Below are 20,977 nucleotides of genomic sequence, written 5' to 3'. Positions count from 1 at the left end.
CAATGAGATTGAAGTGGGTTTTCTTGGTTTTTTTGCAAGCTCAAAACAGAATGCTTTTCTTTCCTGTGATCTCAGTAAATTCCATATGCAGTTTGCAAGTGGATAATGAACTTCTGCAGTCTAAATAAGACGTTTGGTAATCATTTGGTATACAAGAATATTTCTTCCCAAGCTGATATGCTTCACTGTGTTGTAATGTGACCCACTGAAGCTGAAAACCAGTGCTCTTCATTGCACTGGGGTAGGTAGACTGTTAGCTTTTGATGGTGGTGTTAGGAGTGGCTCTTTGCTCTACATGATGACAGCACTCTGATTCCAGTAGCAGGAGAGCTAATAATGATAAGTGTCCTTGCAAGCTCCTTGCCACAAACTTAGCTTCTTATAATTCCTTTCTCATCACCTGTAATAAGCAGCTACAAATACACTTACAACTTCTGCCATGGTTGCTTTGATGACTTACACGTTATTTCCCACAAATAGGGAAATCTGTCTTTATTGAAATTTTCTTTGAAAAAAAAAAATAAGGCAGAAATGCCTTCCCATAACACAAAATGACCTTTTTTTGTCACCTCTATAGGTAGATTCTGTTCAACATCTTCCATACACACACACAAACTCAAGTGGGGCACAACTGACATCTGAATTTCAGCTGAACTCTCTGCACAGGGACAAATGGCATTAATAGGAACAGCAATAGAATTAACACTCACCTACTACTACCTCACCGGCATAAGCAGGGAAACCAAGACAGCATCTTAACTGGGAGGTTTCAGATAAATACTGAGGTTGGATAGAGGTGAAATTAGGACATCTATCATTTATAGATGGTTCCTAGCATTCCAGTTGTTACTGTAGCTGAGTTCCTCAGAAAACAGCAAGGGACCCAGCTATTTCTCAAGTACTGAGTGATGCTCTCTAAAGAAACTGCAGGTGAACCTAATTCTGCCAGCTGCTGTTGATGTTTGTTAGCAGCCTGAGTTTTGTTTGCATCTTCTGTCCTGCCAGACTCTAATGGCTTAGACATCTGAGTGTGTCACAAAGGTGATACATTCATGGTGTCAGCTACTTCGAGGTGGAGATCTTTTTGAGTTCAAAGGCTTTGTGAGAAGAGGCTGTCTTTGGTGAAACACTTACTTAAAATGAGGTCTAAGCTTCAGTCTGTGTTGGTGGCACAGTGGTTGCAGACAGCACAGATGCATCAGCACACAGAGGTCTGTGCTGCACACAGATGGGGCTCATTGCCAGAGCAGAAGTGATGCAATCACCAAGGCACTCTTGCTGAGCATGGAAGAAAGAGTGACTCTCTCTTCTTTGCCAGATCCTGCACTGAGGTTGTTCTGCTCATATTTCTATGCTCATGTTACCACAGGAGAAACTTCACTGGGTTTTGGGTTTTTTTTTCTTTTTTTTTTTCCCTATCATACCAGAAACACTGTGCTGGTTTGATAGAAAGCAGGTGTGGTAAAGAGGGGGGAGTACTTCTTCCGGTACTTTATCACTTTGCAATAACTCCAAACTGGAAGCTTAGTGCTTCTCTTACACCGCCACCATCAAAGTTCACATTTCTGGACACTTCTGCCATACAAAGAACCAAAAATGAGTGTGGTGGATGAAAAGGATTGGAAAAAAACCTGCCTGCCATCTTGTCACCTGCACTGTGACATCACTATGAAGCTCAGCGTTCTGACCACGCTCCCCCAGGGTGAGTGGGGTGGCACTCTGGGCAGGCTGGGTGAGCGGCCTTTGAGTGGCATCTCTTTGCTCAGTGCCTAGGCTGAGTCTGTGGCACTGTCTGCCTGAGGAGCATGTGAGCGATGTTGTAGCTGTCACCCAGCTCACACCTCCTTCTGCCACATCCTGCTCCTGTCCCCAAGGGCATCCTTCTGACTGCAAATGTCATTCACGTAACCAAGCATTATAGGATTGGCCGACGCAATTATTTTCCCTTCCCTCACCTCATTCTGCCCCTCTCATATTACCTGGACTCCTGTCAGCCCCAGCGCGTGGCTCTCCTCACACTCTGGGCTCGCTGCAGGCAGCAGGACCTCTCCCTTCAGCTGCAAGGTCAGTCCCACTAACAGCATTGCTTCTCTTGCAGTTGTTTCTGACACTGGGGCTGTTCCATTAGTTGGAGTCACTGTGGGATGCAGCATAGCATGACTGTAATTTATCAGTCCACAGAGCTCTTTGTTGCAGGAGGAAACGTGTCGGCCCAGTGTGAAGCTGCTTCAGAGGCTAAACCTTCAGTGACAGTTTTAAATCAGGGCAAGATCAGTTCCTCTGCTGTGTAACATCAGCACAAGGAACACGATAGCTCTAGGAGTGCTCTGTAGGCAGGATACAGCTCTGTGCGGTGGGGTTATGTTGTGCAGCAGCGTCTGACTGCTCAAAGGGCCCCAGCACATCGCTGGGCCCTGCTGGGGGTTTGCATCCAGTCCCACCAGGAGGGGCCCAAGGAGAGGCCTCCTGCAAACTGCAGTGTGTGCTGGGGCCAGTGAGCTGCCCGCTGAGTAGGGGACAAAGCTTTTCCCTACCTCATAGCTCATAGCAATTGATTTAAGCATGCTTTTTGTTTAATTTCACTCAGATGGTTAGATTTTTATACTCAGTCACTAAGGCCTGTGGACTTAGTGACTGAGTATAGGCTGAGCTGTAAGTTATTTTCTGTAGAGGTGCTGTGTGCTGTGATGAGGTGTTGTCAGAAAGATGCCTGCACTGCCGCTGTTTCTGCACTCTAGACATCCTAACTTAAGCCCTTCTTGGTCAGAAAGGCCAGGGGCAATGGGAAACTGGGGGAAAACACCTCTGATAACTGCTGATAAAGATTTAACGTTTGAATTTGTATCTCACACTCTGAGCATGTAGAGTGAGGCAGAAAAGGAAAAGCAACGTCAGCTGTTTTCTGGGCATCTAAAAATGGTGTCTTCCGCATTTAGTCACTTGTGATACTAATTGCAGAAGTTTCTAAGGTGCCCACAACTTCCATAGAAGGGCAGAGCAAACTTTCCCCTGGCGTCTGCAGGCTTCAGCTGGGGGTGACTCAAAGGCATAACCTGTCAGAAATAAAAGACCACCTCCGCCGATACCCATCTCCTCCACCATGTGAACTTTCTGCTCACCGCCGTGTCAGCGTGACCCAACAGCTTAGCAGTCTGATTGGCGCATACACGTTACCTGTGTGAACTTTGGCTCTGACTCTGCCATTCCTCTGAAATGTCGCTCGGGGTCACATGGTGTGGCAAGTAATACCACCCACGGCCCGTTCAAACATTTAATCTTGTTCTATTTCTGGAAATGTCACTGTGGCTGTAACCCTTGCACCTTCTTCTCTTCCTAGCTGCATGCGCACGTGCTACCTGCTGTGAAATAAGGGATAGCCAGTGCAGGAGTAAATGGAGCAGATGCTTCCCCTTTACAAGTTCAAGAAAGTGAAGGGTTAACAGCAAAAGCATTCCTTTGTCTATATTTAAAGGCCATAAGTTCCTTTAAGGTTAACGAGGTGGTTTGTGCATCTTCTGTAATTCTGAAGGGGATACCACAGCTTCACCTGTGCACAAGTCACAAGGCAGCCACGTGCAAGGAGACCTGCTGGGAGCTGGGCATAGTGAGGCTGTCCATCATCACAACATGAGGGATGCTCTGCAGCCTCTGGCCACAGCAACAACAGGAGCTGTAGCATGGCCAGCTTACACTCAAATGCCAGATATGATTAATATGTTTTAACTCTGGCTAGGGACCTGGACTGTGAAAGCCATATTTCTTTTAGGAAAGGACCTTCACCTTCAGCAGAGGCACTAGTCTAAGTGCATTATGACAAAGAATGGAAACTGGTTCAAGGACCTGAAGTAGGCATTCTCCAAATTTCCACACTCCAGCATTCACTCTTTTTGTCATCAATGCTCCCGGCTTCTGAAATGACACTTGCACTCCTCTGGGCTTCTTCCCCTTCAGCACCAGCACTGCAGCAGTGACTTCTGCTACATCTCACAGCCAACTTCTGTTCTGATTCTACATTGTGTGTGAATTCATTTACCCTCTGTGGTGCTGATGTGCCAGAAATGGGAACAGCACTGCTCAGCTGTGAAGAAAACTTGGGTTTGGAGACACAGAGTTGTATGTACTGCATGGTTCCTGCCTGTTACTCTGTGCCAACATTGCATTGTCACAATCACCACTTATGTTCTCAAGAAGGCTTGTAATAGATTAAAACTGTTTACCATAGGGATTAATGTGCTACATGGAAAATATGGAGAAAGAACATTTGAGCCAATTGCTCTGTGTTTCTTCTCTTCTGTAGAACAGTGTTTCTGCATTCTCCATGCAAGTCACAATGACCTTGGAAACAAAGCTTCAAAGGATCTGTGCAGATCTGTGCTGGGCCTCATCCTGTGTCAGCATCCATATCAGAATTTGTTCCTGTGCTCCTCTGAACCTGATCCACAACAGGGAGCACCAATCCCCAAGTGATTAATAAATACAAAAATAAGATAAAGCAGTGATGAGAGACATAAAAAGGGAGCTAGTCACCGTGTAGCTACACATAAAACTAATAATTAGGAGAAATCTCTACAAGAAACAAGTTAAGGGCTGTGTTTATTTGTGCATCAGGCTGATGAGCCCCCTCTGTTTTCTCCTCCTGTCTGGTGGACCTTCTCCTGACGCTGGTGCCTCCTTCTTGCACCACAGCAGCTTGGGACAGTGCTCAGTTCTACTAGGGCTCTACCAGACCTGCCAACTAAATTATTTAGAAATCATGCTATTTCTAAAGGAGAAACAAAAATGTGAGGAGTCTTTCTCACTGAGTACCCTAATTGTTTAAAAGCTTTGTGAGTTGGCTGCTGAAACTGCCCACCAGGTTCTTGAGTCAGTCAAGTTATTATTATTATTGCTATTATTGCTACAACAGTTACCTGTGGACTGCCCACGTTACACACAGCCTGGGTTTGGTTGGTGCTGCAGCATTATGTGCATTTATAACCAGAAAAACAGCTCTCCCTTATGGCAAATCCTATTAACTGAATTAGGAGTTTTGATACAAAAGACTGTAGACCTCTTTCCAGAGCACTCCAAATGGTATTGTTCTTCTCTCCCTCATAAAGTTCAGCTCTCTTGCTTTGCCAGTCCCTTCACATCCACCAGCCACCAACAGTGGTCTCTTCAACAGCAATGCCACACTGCAGCCTCCCAAGGGCTGAAATGGCCATGGCCCTTTCAGACAGAAAACAAACTGCTCACATCTCTTTACAGTCTAAGGAAGAAAACGTTATGAGGTGACACACTGAACTTAAGTTGTACCAGCAGGTTTGCAGACTGGCACTGTTCAAAATAAAAAAATCCTGCCTCACTCTGATCTCTTTTTTTTTTTTTTTTTTTAGGTAGTTCTCCTACGCAGTCTGTGGCATCTCCAGTGTTGGAGGCTTTAGGAGCTCTTAGAGAAACATCTATAAGGTAAATCAGAGTCTGCCTTGGGAGGTGGGGGGAGTGTTTTCCATGATCCACCAAGGAAAGAGATTACACAAACATGTACATTGATAAAGCTGTGGCAAAACAACAGCAGCATGTCTTCTTGGATCTCTTCCATGTTCAAACTGGACTTGTCAGGGTTCCTTTTTAAGAAAATATTTCCTTCAGCAACACAAATTAGAATTTGTGTTATTGATTTAAACAGGACATACACCTTCTCAGCAACCCGGTCACTTGCAGAACTAGTACTGAACTAGAATATATATATAGATAGTACTAGAACTTGTATTCTGATAAAGAAAAAACCCTGCATTCTCTTCGTCAGACTTCCAGAACATGCCAGTTTCTCTGCTAGTTTGAGATATCACTTGAACAGCAAACTTAATCCCAAACTCATGGCTGAGCTCTGAACACATTGCTGGGAATAATGAATTAATTGGGTACATGGATTCCTAAGAGTTTTTTAAACCTGGATAGTCTTACCGGTGCTGTGGTCTGCCTTTGGATCATTGCAGATTCAAGTAACCATTCTTATTCTAGATCTTTGTGCAGGACACGTGGTATAAAGCTAAAAGAGGATCTCTCTTTGTCTTGTGTCTTGTCACATTCCATTACACATGGCCATACCTTACTGCACTTTACCGTACTCACTTGCTGGTCACTGAAAATGTCTCCAGATAATGTGTTGTTGCTGCGGAGCAAAGTAAAGGATTTAATTATAGCCCTAAGTTATGACGAATGAATTAAATAAATAAATAAATACACTGGTTTGGAATTGTGTGCTCAATACAGAACTAAAAACCAACCAATTTCCAACTCTACTAAATGTACCTTTCCAACCTAGATAACTACAGAATTCAATAATGCTACATAGCTAGAGAAGCGCAGTAAACACTAACCATTTATCTGAACACATTTCAGTGCAAACCTACAATAAAAGCAGATTGCTTCTTTTACAGGGACACTGTTAAAATCGATGGTTTATTTGTCCTGCACACTGTGAGAGGGCTTTGAGATGATGCTGGGCTGCTTTCTCTTCCAGAGATCGTGTCCTCCAAGAGGGATGGTTGGCACCTTTGCTCGTCTCCTGGCTGGCCGTGCGACTGCTGCACTTTTTGCAGCAGCGGGCACAGGGGTGCTCACCACTGGGTACCTCCTAAGCCAGCAAAATGTGAAAGCTACTACGCATGAGAAGCGGAGGCTCTTCCCTCCCAGGTGGGCGCTATAGGCTAGGCATCACGTTGGGCTCCGTGGAGGAGGAAGATCCTCATCAGAGCAGCAGAGTCCTCATGCAGCAACCCCGTCTGTGCCTGAGGACTGACAACCTGACAAACAACACCCTTTGCTGGTCACCTCAGTTTTACACCAACAGTGACTCTCAAGACAAGAAAGCAGGGGTGTGTGATAGTACCGACACTCCAAAAAAAAAAAACCATTGCCAAACAGTGACAAGCCTACAAAATACTTCAAATTTCTGGCAAAACACTAAGTTAGCATTATCTTATCTCATCAGCTATGTAGCACTGATGGGACTGGCTGACTGTACAGATTCTACCATTAGGAACTGTGAACATACTTTCATCATTCAAGTAGCAAAAAATGTTTGCGTGTAACTACAGTACTTGAAATATTCCTAATTCTGCTGCAAACTGGTTGGTTGATTAGAAACTAACTACAGACAATGTACAGGTTGACTTTGCTGGCAATGGTAGTGAAAGACAACAGGGATCAGGCTCTGCCAGTCTCTTTTTCTCAAGTAGTTTCTCAAGTATTTCTCAATTAGTTCAAATAAATTCCAATGGAAACAATAGGGTAATGCATCAGACAAAATGCTACAAGGTAGGTGGGGTATGATTTGATCGCAAAAATGCCTTGATAAGCATAATATCTCTGTTTTGTGGAGAATACCAAGCTGAATGATACGGTCAATATGCTGGAACATACCTTCCAGAAAGACACTGACAAGCTCGAGAGGTGAGCCTGTGCAAAGATGTGGTTGAACATGACCAAGTTAAAGGTGCTGCACCTGTTCTGGGGCAATCCCAAACATGAATATTCTGGGTGAAGAATGGATTGAGGGCAGCCCAGAGGAGAAGATCCTGTGGCTGCTGGAGGATGAAAAGCTCAATACAAACCAGCACTGTGTGCTTGCAACCCACAAAGAAAACCATATCCTGGGCTGCATCAAAAGAGGTGTGAACAGTGATTCTCTCCTTCTGCTCTACCCTTGTGAGATCCCATGTGGAGTATTGTATTCAGCTCTGGGGCACACAGTCTAAGAAGAATATGGACTTATTGAAATGAGTCTAGAGGAGAGCTGTGAGGATTATCAGAGGGCTGGAGCACTTCTCCTGTGAAGAGAGTCTGGGGAAGTTGAGGTTGTGCAGCTTGGAGAAGAAAAAGTTTTTGGGAGACCTCATTGTGGCCTACCAGTCTCCAAAAGGGGCCAAAGCTGGAGAGGAACTCTGTGTCAGGGAGTAACAGGACAAAGGGTAATGGCTTTAAACTGAAAGAGGAGAGATCTGGGTTAGATGTTAGAAGGAAATTCTCCACAGTGAGAGTGATGAGGCCCTGGCAGAGCTGCCCAAAGAAGATGTGGGTGCCTCATCCCTGAAGGAGTTCAAGGCCAGGTTGGATGGAGCCCTAGACAGCCTTAGCTGATGACAAGTAACCAGCCCATGGCAGGGGTTGGGAGTGGGTGGACCTTAAGGTCCCTTCTAACCCAAACCATTCAAAGATTCTGTTATTCTATGATTTTTCCTGGCTAGGAATATGGTTCAGCTTTAAATAAACAGTAATAACACAGTACAAAAACAGCAGATATTGCAGATGAGTTAGCTTTCCCACTGACAGAGATGAGACAGATCCACTGATATCCACACAGCTGTGAGAGTTCCTTGTCTTAGAATTACAAACCCTTCCTACCTAGCAAAACAACGTTACAACTCATTTATTTCTGACTAGGTGCGTCTCAGTAGAGACTTGATGGGGTTTAGTACACTTTCAAAGCTCATCAAGATCTATTTCATGGTTGCCCCAGGTAGCAGAAAGCTGCAATTGTGTGTGGGATTACTCATCTGTGCACAGTTTAGGGCATTCTGAGTGACCTGAGTGTTCCTCCCCTCCTAAAATTTGGTGCAATGTATAAACAAAGAACTAATTTTACTTTCAAATCATGCAGTATCCTTCATATGTCACGATCCCTTTAATAATTCTGTGAACTAGCAAAACTGTTCAAAGCTACAGTGTTAATTGCTTGGGATGTTTTTTCTCTTCAGTGCTGACTATCCAGATCTTCGCAAGCACAACAACTGCATGGCTGAGTGTCTGACCCCAGGCATTTATGCTAAGCTGAGGGACAAGCTGACTCCCAACGGCTACAGCCTGGACCAGTGCATTCAGACTGGGGTGGACAATCCTGGCCATCCTTTCATTAAAACTGTTGGCATGGTTGCAGGTGATGAAGAATCCTATGAGGTAAAATGCTTTCATAAAATTATTGTGTTTGTTGCTGTTTTTATGGTCATTAGTTGAACAGTGCTTTTTGGCAGGGTGTGTGCTCCTTAAATGAATAATATTCCAAAGAGTACATAAGAGGCAGGCTATGTTTATAAGGACAGTGTAATCCCTACCCTTCCACATTAGAAAGTGCACAAACATGAAGCATTGCTACAGGTACCCTCTCTGCTGCAGTCAAAGCTAATAAAGTACGGCTGCTTTAGAGCAATATTCTACCTGCCTCCAGCAGCTGCCCTTCTTCCTACTACTAAACTTAGTTTATGGCAAAACTATGCAAACCTGAGATACACAAGATGGAGGTAATGTGGAAATTGCATTGTGGAACACCTAGGGCAGAAATGAAATGAAAATGTCTTCTGGGAACTGCTAGACACCTTTAAGCTACAGCTATTGGATCATGACGAAAGAAGGAAACAGACAGCATTAAGATGGACAGTTTTTTTTAAACACTGAAGTAGTAAGAAGAGTAGGAAAAAAGAAGAAAATTATTATTTTTCTTGACCTCTGCAGTCTGCTTCCATCAGCCCACTGCACAAAGGTATCCATTATTATACAGCCTCTTAACAGCATCCCAAATGCTGGGTCACGGAAGATGGATATGGACGTCTGACATTATGGGTTATCAGCTCCTGACGTTCAGTTTTCCCCTTTAGATGTGGTGGCTACCCTGAAAAACTGCTGCGGCTACTGACCCATGTCTGAATGAAGGGGTAGTTGTGGCCACAGCTGACACATGTGACTCCAGCAAGTACCGTGGTATTGGTCCCGCATGACCTAAAAGCAGGAGGCAAGCTGCCAGGATACTCTGTGTATTCTGGTTGGTAATACATTCTGAAATCTACTCTGGTTGTCACCACATTCCATGCCTGTCTGTGATAGCCAAAGCAGTCTTGTAATCTGCAATTACACATTCATTTTGCTGTGAAGATCAGCAACTGCTACAGAGTGCTGTCTAGGTCAAAATGACCTACTTACCCCTGTCAGCGTATGCCAAGCTCCCTGTTTGTCTCTGCTGAGGTGTTTCTGCTGTGGCTGAGGCTCACGCTTTTGACTGATTCTGTGGTGTAGTAGACTCTATAGATTTTTCTGACTTCCGCAGGTGTTTGCTGAGATTTTTGACCCTGTCATTAAAGCAAGACATAATGGCTACGATCCGCGCACAATGAAGCATCACACTGACCTGGATGCATCCAAGGTAAGACTGAAATAAAATAAAAAGGGAGTAAAAGATGAGGGCTGCTTCCTATAATTATGGTATTGCTGCTGTAGTCTTCTCTCCGTGGTGGGGCTTCCAACTGAAGGACCAGCTGGTTACTCTGCCACATCCTAGATCAAGATTCCCAAGCAGAAGGATGTCCCTCTTTTTGTGGGTTGGAATTTTTCTTTTAACAGTGGAGCATAACGCCATGCGTGAACTATAAAATCCCACATTCTTCCTTCAGATCACCCACGGCCAGTTTGATGAGCGCTATGTCCTCTCATCACGTGTGCGCACTGGACGCAGCATCCGTGGCCTGAGCCTTCCTCCTGCCTGCACCAGGGCTGAGAGGAGGGAGGTGGAAAACGTCGTGGTCACTGCCCTCTCTGGGCTGAGAGGAGAACTTTCTGGAAAGTACTACAGCTTGACCAACATGTCTGAGAGGGATCAGCAGCAGCTTATTGATGTAAGTATAGCTCCAGAGCTGACACTGTCTACACTTACTCTTGCCTATTTTTATCTTCACCTTCCTGTAGGGTACATGCCTCCCTGTGTAGTTAAGGATGATTATCACAGTGTTAATCCAGTGGTTATTGGCACAGCAATATTTTTAACATAATGGCAAATTATCCAGGGTCTGTTGTTTTGGCTATACACAGATACTCCATGTGTAGGCACATGGAGTTACATTCTGGATATCAAGCTCTTTGTCAAATATGTGTGGCTGCTGCAGCCACCTCTTTGGGCAAATAAGCAGTAAATTCAGGAGTTTTCCTTGATTATTTTCTTCATCTAAGATTGACATTTCCTATATTAATAACCATTCTAACTACTAATGTTATATATTAAAACATTACATACTATTTGTATTCCAGACTTTCAGGGTTGGGGCTTTTTTCTCTAATTTCTTTATATCAAAACTACATGAATTATAGTTTCCCCAGAATGGTAGTAGCCAACTGCACCCTGATGGCCTTTTCCCGGTCCTATAAACGTGCTTCTGAACTCGAAGGGTCAAAAGCAATTTTAATTGTCACATGCATGGAAACACAAAGATTTGTACCATGGATTTTGTCAGAGTATATCATTGTTCAGTTCTGAAGAGAAGTTTTGAGGTGGTCAGTTTCCAAGTGCTATAGCAATCATCTTGAAGACCCACAACATGGATTCACATTGAGATTTTTAAAATCATAGAAATCTGTGAGATTGCTTTAAAAAATGAAAACAAAATAACAACAAAGAAACAAAAATGTTGTACTCGTACTTTAAACTTCCAAGGGAATGTCTGTACCCTGTTAGCTATATTTATGACACAGTCATTCATTACATCAACACAGAGGCAGCTGATGAAGTAGCATAACTATTTATAATACTACAATCAGGTGTCATGGTCTGGATTAACCAGGAGTTTTTATGTATTTATGTAAGGTCAGAAATGTTTTTTATTTAATGTTCTTGGTGATATGTTTATTGATAAGAAGTTGGTTGCCTGTGCGGACTTTACTCCATTGCCCTTTTCAGCTGGAGAGAGCTCTTCAGAGAGCAGAGATCAAAACAGAGCCATGGGAAATCAAATTCCTTTGCAGTTTAAGTTAGCAGGGAGGTGGAATAGGTTCACCGATTCAGCATTTTGCCTTATTTTGCTACCTTTTACAGTAGTGCAAATTTATAAAAATCAGGGCATTGAACACTGTAGCCCTAGGTTCTATCTTTTACTCATAACACTGCCTTCTTCCTTCAGTACCTTATGACCTCAAAACCCCGGTGCGTATCTTAGAGCTTGCTATCACTGTTTAGTAGGCACTATTTGATCTCTGTAAGACAAAATCAGTGCACTCAGCAAAGAAGACACTGAAAATTTGGGCCATATGCTTGTATGGGAAAGCAATAGCACTCAGCTGTTTACTTGCAAAAGGATGGCTTTTTCTTTCCAACAGAAGTGCAGAATATAGCAGGAAATAAATGTCTTGTCCCTGTGGAACTCCATTTTCCCCTGCATGATTGGAATACAGTCTGCACTGTGCCTATCACAGAGCATTCAGAGATGAAAGCTGAAAATTCTCCACTAAGGGGGAAAAGAAAGTAAATTTTATTAGCTTGTCTACCATGTCATATTTATTCTGGATATCCTCAGTATTAATCTTAATTAAACTCCAGGGAGAAAAAAAGCCCAACCATATACAATATTTGACAAGGCAGTGTTTGAGGAATTGAGAGCTAATAATTTTTCAGCACACACAGTAAAATCTTGCCTGCTTTGGAACAAAAAGAGATCTCAGTTAAAAAATAATTGAAATATGACAAGTCTGTGGCACACTTGAGTGCTGAGTTTATTAGCGATGGAAACAGCATCACAGCTGAGGAGCTGCACAAGGCTGTGATGCCAGAGGTTGAGCCCAGCATAGTGCTAACTCTTTTGAAAACTAGCACTGGCTATTCTGCAGTGTGTGAGGGCTAATTGCCTTCCCCTGCAAGAAGTGTTTTGGGAAAACACTCTAACATTACTAATACCATCAAGAGCCTGAAAGATTCAGGAAAATTCACCTCAGTATTGTGCTTTAAGCTTCCAGAAGAAGGAACCAGATTCACAGGGTACACTATGTCATTTACCTGTACACTGATTGCCTTCATGTAAAATATATATTGAGACAACATTATACTGCTTCCCTGAATAAACATGAATTTTGTTTTCTTTTCTCTCTCCCTTTCTTTCTCTCTGGCCCCGTTTCCATGGTCAGGATCACTTTCTCTTTGACAAGCCAGTGTCTCCATTGCTGACATGTGCTGGGATGGCTCGTGACTGGCCAGATGCCAGAGGAATCTGGTATGTTTTGTGGCATCTGCTGTGTTTTAAAGATTGTATTACTATTCTCCTTGCTTGTCTTAGCCATGCAGCTATGCTGTCCTGATACTCACAGCACATTCAGTTGCTTTTAAAATATAATTTCTTGCTTAATTAATATGTATATGCATGCACTGTGAAACCTGACCACTTGTGAAAAGTAATGACCTGTTTGAAATCCATGAGGACTTTTGTTTCAGTGAGCTCCAGCCTGGTTCCCTGGTACCCATTTATATCTGAGAAAGAGGTTTGCTCCAACAAGATGCAGGATGTTTGCACCTGCACAGTTCTGTGTCAGCAAAGGGCTTCACAGTGGCAGACAAGCTGAAAATCATGCATAGAGAACTAAACTTCCTTATTTCATATGTTTCAAACTTGGTCATATTCCAGTATTTGTACAAATGAACCTGATTCTGCCAGACATATTCTACATGCCACAAGAAAGACTGTGGATAAGACAGAGAAAGTGGAGGAAAGCCACTAAAAGTTGCCTTGGGTTTAACCTGGCACTTTACATTCTTATCTACAATGAACTGTTTAAAGTAGGAGTGGGTAATTTCAGGATTCACAGCTTAACTGATGATCCAGCAGCTCCACTATAGTGCCCACATATGTCCTCCATGTAACTTGATGGATGTGGCCATACAGTGCAACCAAGTGGTACAGCGAGCTCAGGGATTTAAGCAGAGAACACAGCTAAGTAAAGGCACAGAGCCTGGCTACCAGCAGTGTGTAAACATCAGTTTTCTTTCCTAGCACACAGCACACAGAGATTAATAAAAAAAACAAAACATACACACTGTCAGTGGATGCAGGTCTGGTATTCTGCCCTTGATGTCTGCCAGTTGTGCTTGTGCTGGAAGACAACATGTGCCTCTTGTCCTATTCCTCACCTGGCAGCACAGTGTTACTTTGCTGCATTTATCTTCCACACAGTCCTGAAAGGCTGTGATAAAGGTGAGAGTTGCATTTGTTTCATGCATTTAAGTAACACTTCTCCTCTCAACCAGGCATAACCATGACAAGACATTTCTCATCTGGATTAATGAAGAGGACCATACCAGAGTGATCTCCATGGAGAAGGGTGGAAATATGAAACGGGTGTTTGAAAGATTTTGCCGTGGCTTAAAAGAGGTAGGAACTTGAGTTTGTTTTTCCTCCCTGGTTGCTATTGGGCTGTTGTCAGCACTGGTTACGTGGCTCATACTGAACTGGCATTTCCAGGGGCAACAAATTGAAGTAACATCAGTCCCAAAAGCAAAACACAATAGTGCTATTAAAGAAGGGAACAAAGGGAAATTGATAGCTGAGCTGCAGAGAAAATAAATGGTTAGCTACTCCTAAAGACAAAAACAGCCTTCATGTGTTGGTACACAGGCTAGAACAGCACTGTCCAGCCTATTTGGGAATGGCTACAAGCTGGCCACGTTAGTTAGCCCCATGTACTGCTCAGACAGAGAAAAATTTCTTCAACTGAGAAAAAGGATTATACTTAGTCCCACAGGCAATGTAGCAAAGAAGGTGCAGTGGGGCAGGTGACATGGCATTAGACTCTTTACTGTTACTCCTTTCCATCCTTCCTGCATGGTTTGCTAGAGTACAATCTAAAGGACATCATTGTCTCCAAAACTGTCACACCATTACATAGAACAACCATTTCTCCCAGTTGATGTCCCTGGCACACTTACATCATCTGAACTGCGAAGGAACATAATTAAATTGAGGTATAAGTAAGTGAAGTACCCTTCCCTGAAAGTCAGGAGTCACTCTGGAACTGATACAAAACTCATTTGTAGCTCCATTTTGTTTGTTTGTTTGTTTTGCCCCCCCATAGTGTTTGAGGCCTTGAGGCTTGTGAACTGCAATCTTTCCAAGGTTAGAAAGGCATTGCAAAAGCCATTAAGTCTGGGGTGAATATATGATGGTCATACAAAACTATCACGTCAGGAAGCTTTACAACAAAGTGACCAATAATCTGCAAGTTAATGGTAGTGAGAAAATAATGAAGAAATTCTTGTACTATTCAGTGGATACCTTGGCATCTGGTGTATGCAAAAGTTCCCATCAGGCATGGACCAGACTGAATTCAGGTGTGTATTTGTGCCTTAGTGTTAGTGGAGTTCACCATCAGCACATGCACATGATGAGAAGAATCTCAGGCATAAGGAAATATCTGAGAACATGGCATATACTCAACCCTTTCTTTTCAGCTTCTGTCTTTTTTTCTTCTCAGGTTGAAAGATTAATTAAAGAACGAGGCTGGGAATTCATGTGGAATGAACGCCTTGGCTACATTCTGACCTGCCCATCCAACCTCGGAACGGGGCTCCGTGCTGGGGTCCATGTCAAGTTGCCCAAGCTTAGCAAGGTACGTAAGCCACTTAAGAGGCTAGTGACATAGGTCTCTGACTTACTGAGGAACAAATGATTTAAAGAGAAACAAATGCAACGTGACAGCTTACAGAGACTCCATGTTAGTATGATATATAACAAGGTCCCAAGGATAATGCATCACTAATTAAGCAAACTTTTATTCTGCAAATTATTGTATTTGTTACGGAAATTAATGTACTCAGAAGACAGTGACAAGACAAGCTGTAATCCATGGGTGTCAAACCTTTTGGCTTGCCTGGGTTGCACTGAGTGAAAAATTGTCTTGGGCAGCATATATATGGGTTGCTCTGAAAGCAATGCCTCCTATTTATTTCCATGGAAACTACAACAGATAGAAAGAGCACAAGAGCACCTGTGCTCTTTGTTTGATAGAACAAATTCTCAGCTACAAAACACTCTTTTTCAACATAGTCTTTACCATTAGCTCTGCAATTTCACCAGCGATTAATGAGAACTTCAATGTCACTTCTAAATAAATCTGCACCAGCGGAGTTGATGCACGGTTGCTGTTGCCACTGCTGAGAAGCACCTTCCACTGCCTCACTGTAGTCACATCCACTGGATGGTCTTCAGAAATGTTCAGCAAGCATCAATGAATGTTAGAGGGTGCCACTTTTCCTGCATGAAGGAATGCAATTACACACATTTGTTATATACGCACTCCCATGCTATACACCCATTTTACCAGGCTGCCTCTCTGCTGCCATCTGTCTCAAGGCAACAAAATGTAACAGAATACGCGTGGGAACGTTCAGGTCCTTCTGCCCCAACACCAACATTTGCTTCTGATGTTGTGGGCCAACATCGTAAAAGAGGAAGCATTTTCAGAGCGGCCCTTGCAAAATACAGTTAATATGTACGTAACAAAATATTTTGATCTTTTTTAATTATTGGAAAATTTGAAATAAAAGAAAGCAACAAAACCATAAAACTAGTGGGATACGTCACCCTGTTTCTGAGAACCTAATACATCACCCTGGTTTGATGACAGTGGTGGCCGTTCTTAGCAAGGTCTCAAGGTGTTCATCAGAGATTTCTGACAGAATTTTATTTTTCCTGTGCTTCACCCTTGAAAGCAGTTGTTCACAAACGTACATACTGCCCAAAAGCAATGACTTAATGTCATGGTTTAAACAAGGTACGTCTGTGAAGCAAGGGGTATTTCTCTCTGATGAGGAGGGCTTACAGAAGTCCAGCAGAGTCATGATCAGACTGCTGAGTTTAATATTTGAATCCAACTCTACACATTACATTTGAGAATTTGCAGGTCACGTATTTATATCGACTGAAAATGGAGTCACAAACATAAACTGATGACTTTTTTTTAGCAGACTTGAAGTCTGTTCTCAAATTCCTTTATCATAACAGAAAGCAGTGCTGCATATTTCTCACTGATCAGAGAACTGTGTTCAGCCAGTGTATCAGAATGCAAACATTTATGTGCTGTCACTGAGCCAGCACTGCACTGCACCCCATGCCCTGGTTTCAGCCCTCATAGTGCTGATCACACACCACTGTGTGGCTGTTGTGAGTGATGGGTGCACACCCCAGGGCCAGGCTAAGATGCTTGATGGGGCTGAGCTGCTGCCACGATGGGGTGGGACAAAGCTGCAGCAGGGGCATGGCTGGGCCATGTGCAACTGGCAGGCTATGGGTTGAATGTACCAGCTGTAATTCAAGGACTGAGAAAACTCTGCCTGTGTGTGTGAAGATGCTACACTTAAAGTCATGTGTAAGAGCATTGCAAGGATTCAGCATGATGAACAGGATAAAAGGCTGTAAACACAAATCTGTTTCTTCTGCTAGGATCCCAGATTTCCAAAAATCCTGGAGAATCTGCGGCTGCAAAAGCGTGGCACTGGTGGTGTGGATACTGCAGCTGTAGCAGATGTGTATGATATCTCCAACCTGGACCGCATGGGTCGATCAGAGGTAACCTGATATCTTTTCCTCTTTCCCCTCTTGCTCCTTACACAGACCTAAAATAATACAAGTCAGTTTCCTTTCAACTGGGTTCACTCTGGTTTTAGAGTCACCTCAGTGGAACTGTAGTGGTTTGCATTCCTAGATCCAATGAAGATGCTTACAGTACAAAAAATTATACGTACTCATCAAGTGTTTGCCAAATATTCTTGCTATGGTAATGAGAAAACAAAAACAAAACAAAACAAACAAGCCAACCAACCAACCAAACAAAACCCAACCAACCAAACAAAAAGTGACGAGAAGGCACCATAAATATGACCTACTGCAAAACCTCAAGGAGAAAAATAAGGATTGTGCTTTACCCCCCACCAAGGGAATTTGGTACAGAAAGCAAGAGAGGATTAATGAGTTGTTTTCCTTTTAGTATTCACAGTCTTTCACTTTCTCCACACTGTGAGAACAGGACAAGGTCAGTCCTTTCACTCCAAAATAACAGAGAAGGAGAAATTGTTGGTATCTTCTCATGTCCTGTGTCAAATTGAGCAGAAGACACAAAAGAACTGGGCTTCAATCAGGGAAAATATGGGCTTGTCAGCTCTGATTTGTCCTCCTACTGTGCTGTAGACTATGATGAGTTCATCTCATGCATTTCTGAAGCTATTTCAGTTTGAATGTGTATCTGTGGAGCCAGGGAGTGAAAACAACCCTGCATCTTGGCAGGGAGGCTGATTTCCTGGAAAACTCGGGTTCCAAACCCTATTCCAGTTTCATATTTATAAAGCAGAACAGCTCCTATGAGCAAGGACAGCCAAGAAATGGCAGTGTCAGTGTTATAGCCTCCTTCCAGAAGCACGCCCAAAACTGTTACTCCAGGTCATAGGCTGTATGTCCTGTGACACAGCTACAGCTTCTCAGTTACGTTCACCCTTGGCCACATCTAGAACAACTGATAGAGAAATCAACCTGTCACGGCCCTGTAAGTCCAGCAATTTGACGGCTCCTCCAGTAGATAGGAAACACGGACTCAAATCTTCTGTCAAATATATTTCATCTTCTGGATGAGTGTGGTCAAGGTGTGTTTTCCCAGAATACCACACCACTTGTCTTTGGCAGTCTTTAGCGGCTTAGATATAGACGCAATCTGTTGAAACCCAACACCTGAATTCAACCTGATGCTCGGTAGTTTCGTAACACAAATACAGCTGTGGGATAATGAACTTGGATTGCGCTTGGATCACATTAGCTCACGTTCAGTCAGCTGGTTTCCTTCCTTTCTTGCTTGACTTGCACTTTCTGCATCAGGGACAAAGCCAAGTCAGGTCTTCCTTACTTTCTTATTTATGTATGTCCTTAAACATCCTCACAAACAAGGGGTGTTTGGACAGAACACTGAAAATTATGTGGGTGTTTTTTTTTTCAGTTTAATGTAAGCAGTTAAGTTCTTGTAGATCCAGACTGAAACATGCAAAAGTAAAAAGCTATTGAACATTACTATATGCAGAAACAGTATGCAGCAGAGATATGTATTAATAACTGAAACATCACTGTGTGTGCTTTATACTAAATTAACACTAAAAAATATGGATTACACTACATAATTCATTAAGGGATTCTATTGCATATGCACTGTAAAATTTTTCCTATATATAAGGACATCCACTGAAGTCAGTGATGCCTCACAAATCAAGCATTCAGAGAACTAGAGATACGATACAATCCCTGCCTTGAAGACTCTGAAATCTAAATAAGACCAGACAAACTCAAGAAGATAAAAATGTCTTATTGTAAGATATATTTTTTTCCAGTTTTCAGTGAATAAATTCCATTATGTGGTAAATTTGCTTTCAGAACTGAATTATGTTCCCAAAGGTACAGGATAAAATTGTTTGTATTTTTGTTTTGTTTCAGTTACTGGTCAATGCAAACTTAATATGAAATTCCTGTTCTCCCGGAGGCTGCAAATTCACACCTCTGATTTCCCAACACAGCTGGTCTCTAACAGACAATAAAATAAACTGCTAAGCCACAGACATGCTTCATAGCAAAAACAAATCCCTCGAAAATCAGTGACTGTTGCAATCAAGAGACAAGTGGGATTTAGTCTTTGCATTCAGTTTGAACAAACCAGTCATTAAAGGTTGTTAATGGACCATCTTGTGAAAATTAAGAAAAACTGGTACTATAGTTCGCTGGCTACAGTGACAGTAACAACGCCCCAGGGCCTGGAGAAAGTCTAATGGGGGCGAGGCTCTTTGTGTTCTGCAATTTGAAAAGATTACAAAGACATCGCTACAGTGCTATATAGAATTCCCAGTTTTGGTGCTGCTCTGGGCCTGAAGCTAATCCGTCTCTGCCAGCGTAAATCAAGAGCACCTCAGCAGAAAACAAAGGAGTGGTAGATGGTGTAGAGCCAGCATGAATTTAGGATGATGGCCTCTCCTTCAGAAATGTGGGCTCTGGGCTTGATGAACCATCTCTGCAAAGCCAGCATGCCTGCCAAGGTGGGTGGGTTTCCCTAAACGCAGGCAGCTGACAAGTTATTGTGACAGGACATGAGTTTACAGTGATCTGTAAGGGAATGCAGGGTCCTGATCCATGTCTGTGAAGATGTACGAGTCTCTGGTGTCACACAAGTTATGTGATCTCCTTGGGTCCAGCTATAACTGATGTTGCAGAACAAGACAGTTTTTTCCTTTCTGTATTAACAGCATTATCTAAAGCTCTCACTACCCTTTTTTTCCCTTTTTTTTCTATAGGTGGAACTAGTCCAGATTGTGATTGATGGGGTCAATTACCTAGTTGATTGTGAGAAGAGACTAGAAAGAGGTCAAGATATCAAGGTGCCATCACCACTGCCACAGTTTGGCAGGAAATGATCTTGCTGCTGCCGACTGGTAATCGGCTGCTCTTCTGACAGAAAGGCACCTCTGTATATCTCTGTACAAATAGCTTGTGTAATAAAGCACCGCCTGATACTTAATGTCTCTTTAAGTGTCTGGTTACACAGTCATTGTAGGATACACCCAATACAAGCATCTTGGTGGTACACTCCTCTGTGAGGCCTGCTTCCCTTTCTTTTCAGACTAGTGATAAGGAAATTTCTATCTGACTAATGCAAAAAGTACCAATCCTTAATTCCAGTCTGCATTTGCACTTACAAACATACTTCTGAAGTCTTGAATAAGCACCCAGTTTTCATTCACAGATGCAGTTCTCTCCAGCTTCCTGCAAAGGGCTAGCAGTTCTTTCTTCTGACACAACAATTAGCTCAATAGTTAACCCAGTGGCTTAAGACTCAGAAGTCCATCACCAGGAGCTCACCGGTGTCTCTCAGTGAGAGCTGACACTTCTCCGTCTGGGACTGATCTGCAGATAAACTTCTTCACCATGTCATCCCAAACCCTCAACAAAGCAATCTGCTAACATTATGCATCCAGCACAACCGTGCCAGGGGACCAGGCTCCTGCTATTCATTATGTAAGATGGATAAGGATGTACTTAGGATATGCCTTAAAATGTACTATTTGTGTGGTGAGCGGCTGGGTGGAAAGAACAAACAGCAGACTGCAACTGCCCCATTGCTTCTTTGCACGTCAAAACATACTCAGTGTTTCACAGTAACCACATTAAAAACA

General features: G+C 43.0%; 1 protein-coding gene across 1 annotated transcript; it reads left to right on the top strand.

Moving 5' to 3' along the window:
• Window positions 1-1,706: 1,706 nt before the first annotated feature.
• Window positions 1,707-20,322, top strand: CKMT2 (creatine kinase, mitochondrial 2). Its single transcript, XM_015849799.1, has 11 exons — window positions 1,707-2,064; window positions 5,376-5,448; window positions 6,506-6,678; window positions 8,742-8,940; window positions 10,082-10,177; window positions 10,425-10,646; window positions 12,919-13,004; window positions 14,033-14,156; window positions 15,256-15,390; window positions 17,223-17,348; window positions 20,099-20,322. Exons 3-11 carry the CDS (start codon window positions 6,527-6,529, stop codon window positions 20,216-20,218), a joined length of 1,260 nt encoding a protein of 419 aa, XP_015705285.1. The 5' UTR covers window positions 1,707-2,064; window positions 5,376-5,448; window positions 6,506-6,526; the 3' UTR covers window positions 20,219-20,322.
• The last annotated feature ends 655 nt before the right edge of the window (window positions 20,323-20,977 follow it).

This window comes from Coturnix japonica, chromosome Z (genome assembly GCF_001577835.2).
Source record: "Coturnix japonica isolate 7356 chromosome Z, Coturnix japonica 2.1, whole genome shotgun sequence".
NCBI classification, from domain to species: Eukaryota; Metazoa; Chordata; class Aves; order Galliformes; family Phasianidae; genus Coturnix; species Coturnix japonica.
This window is presented reverse-complemented; position numbering and strand designations above follow the sequence as displayed.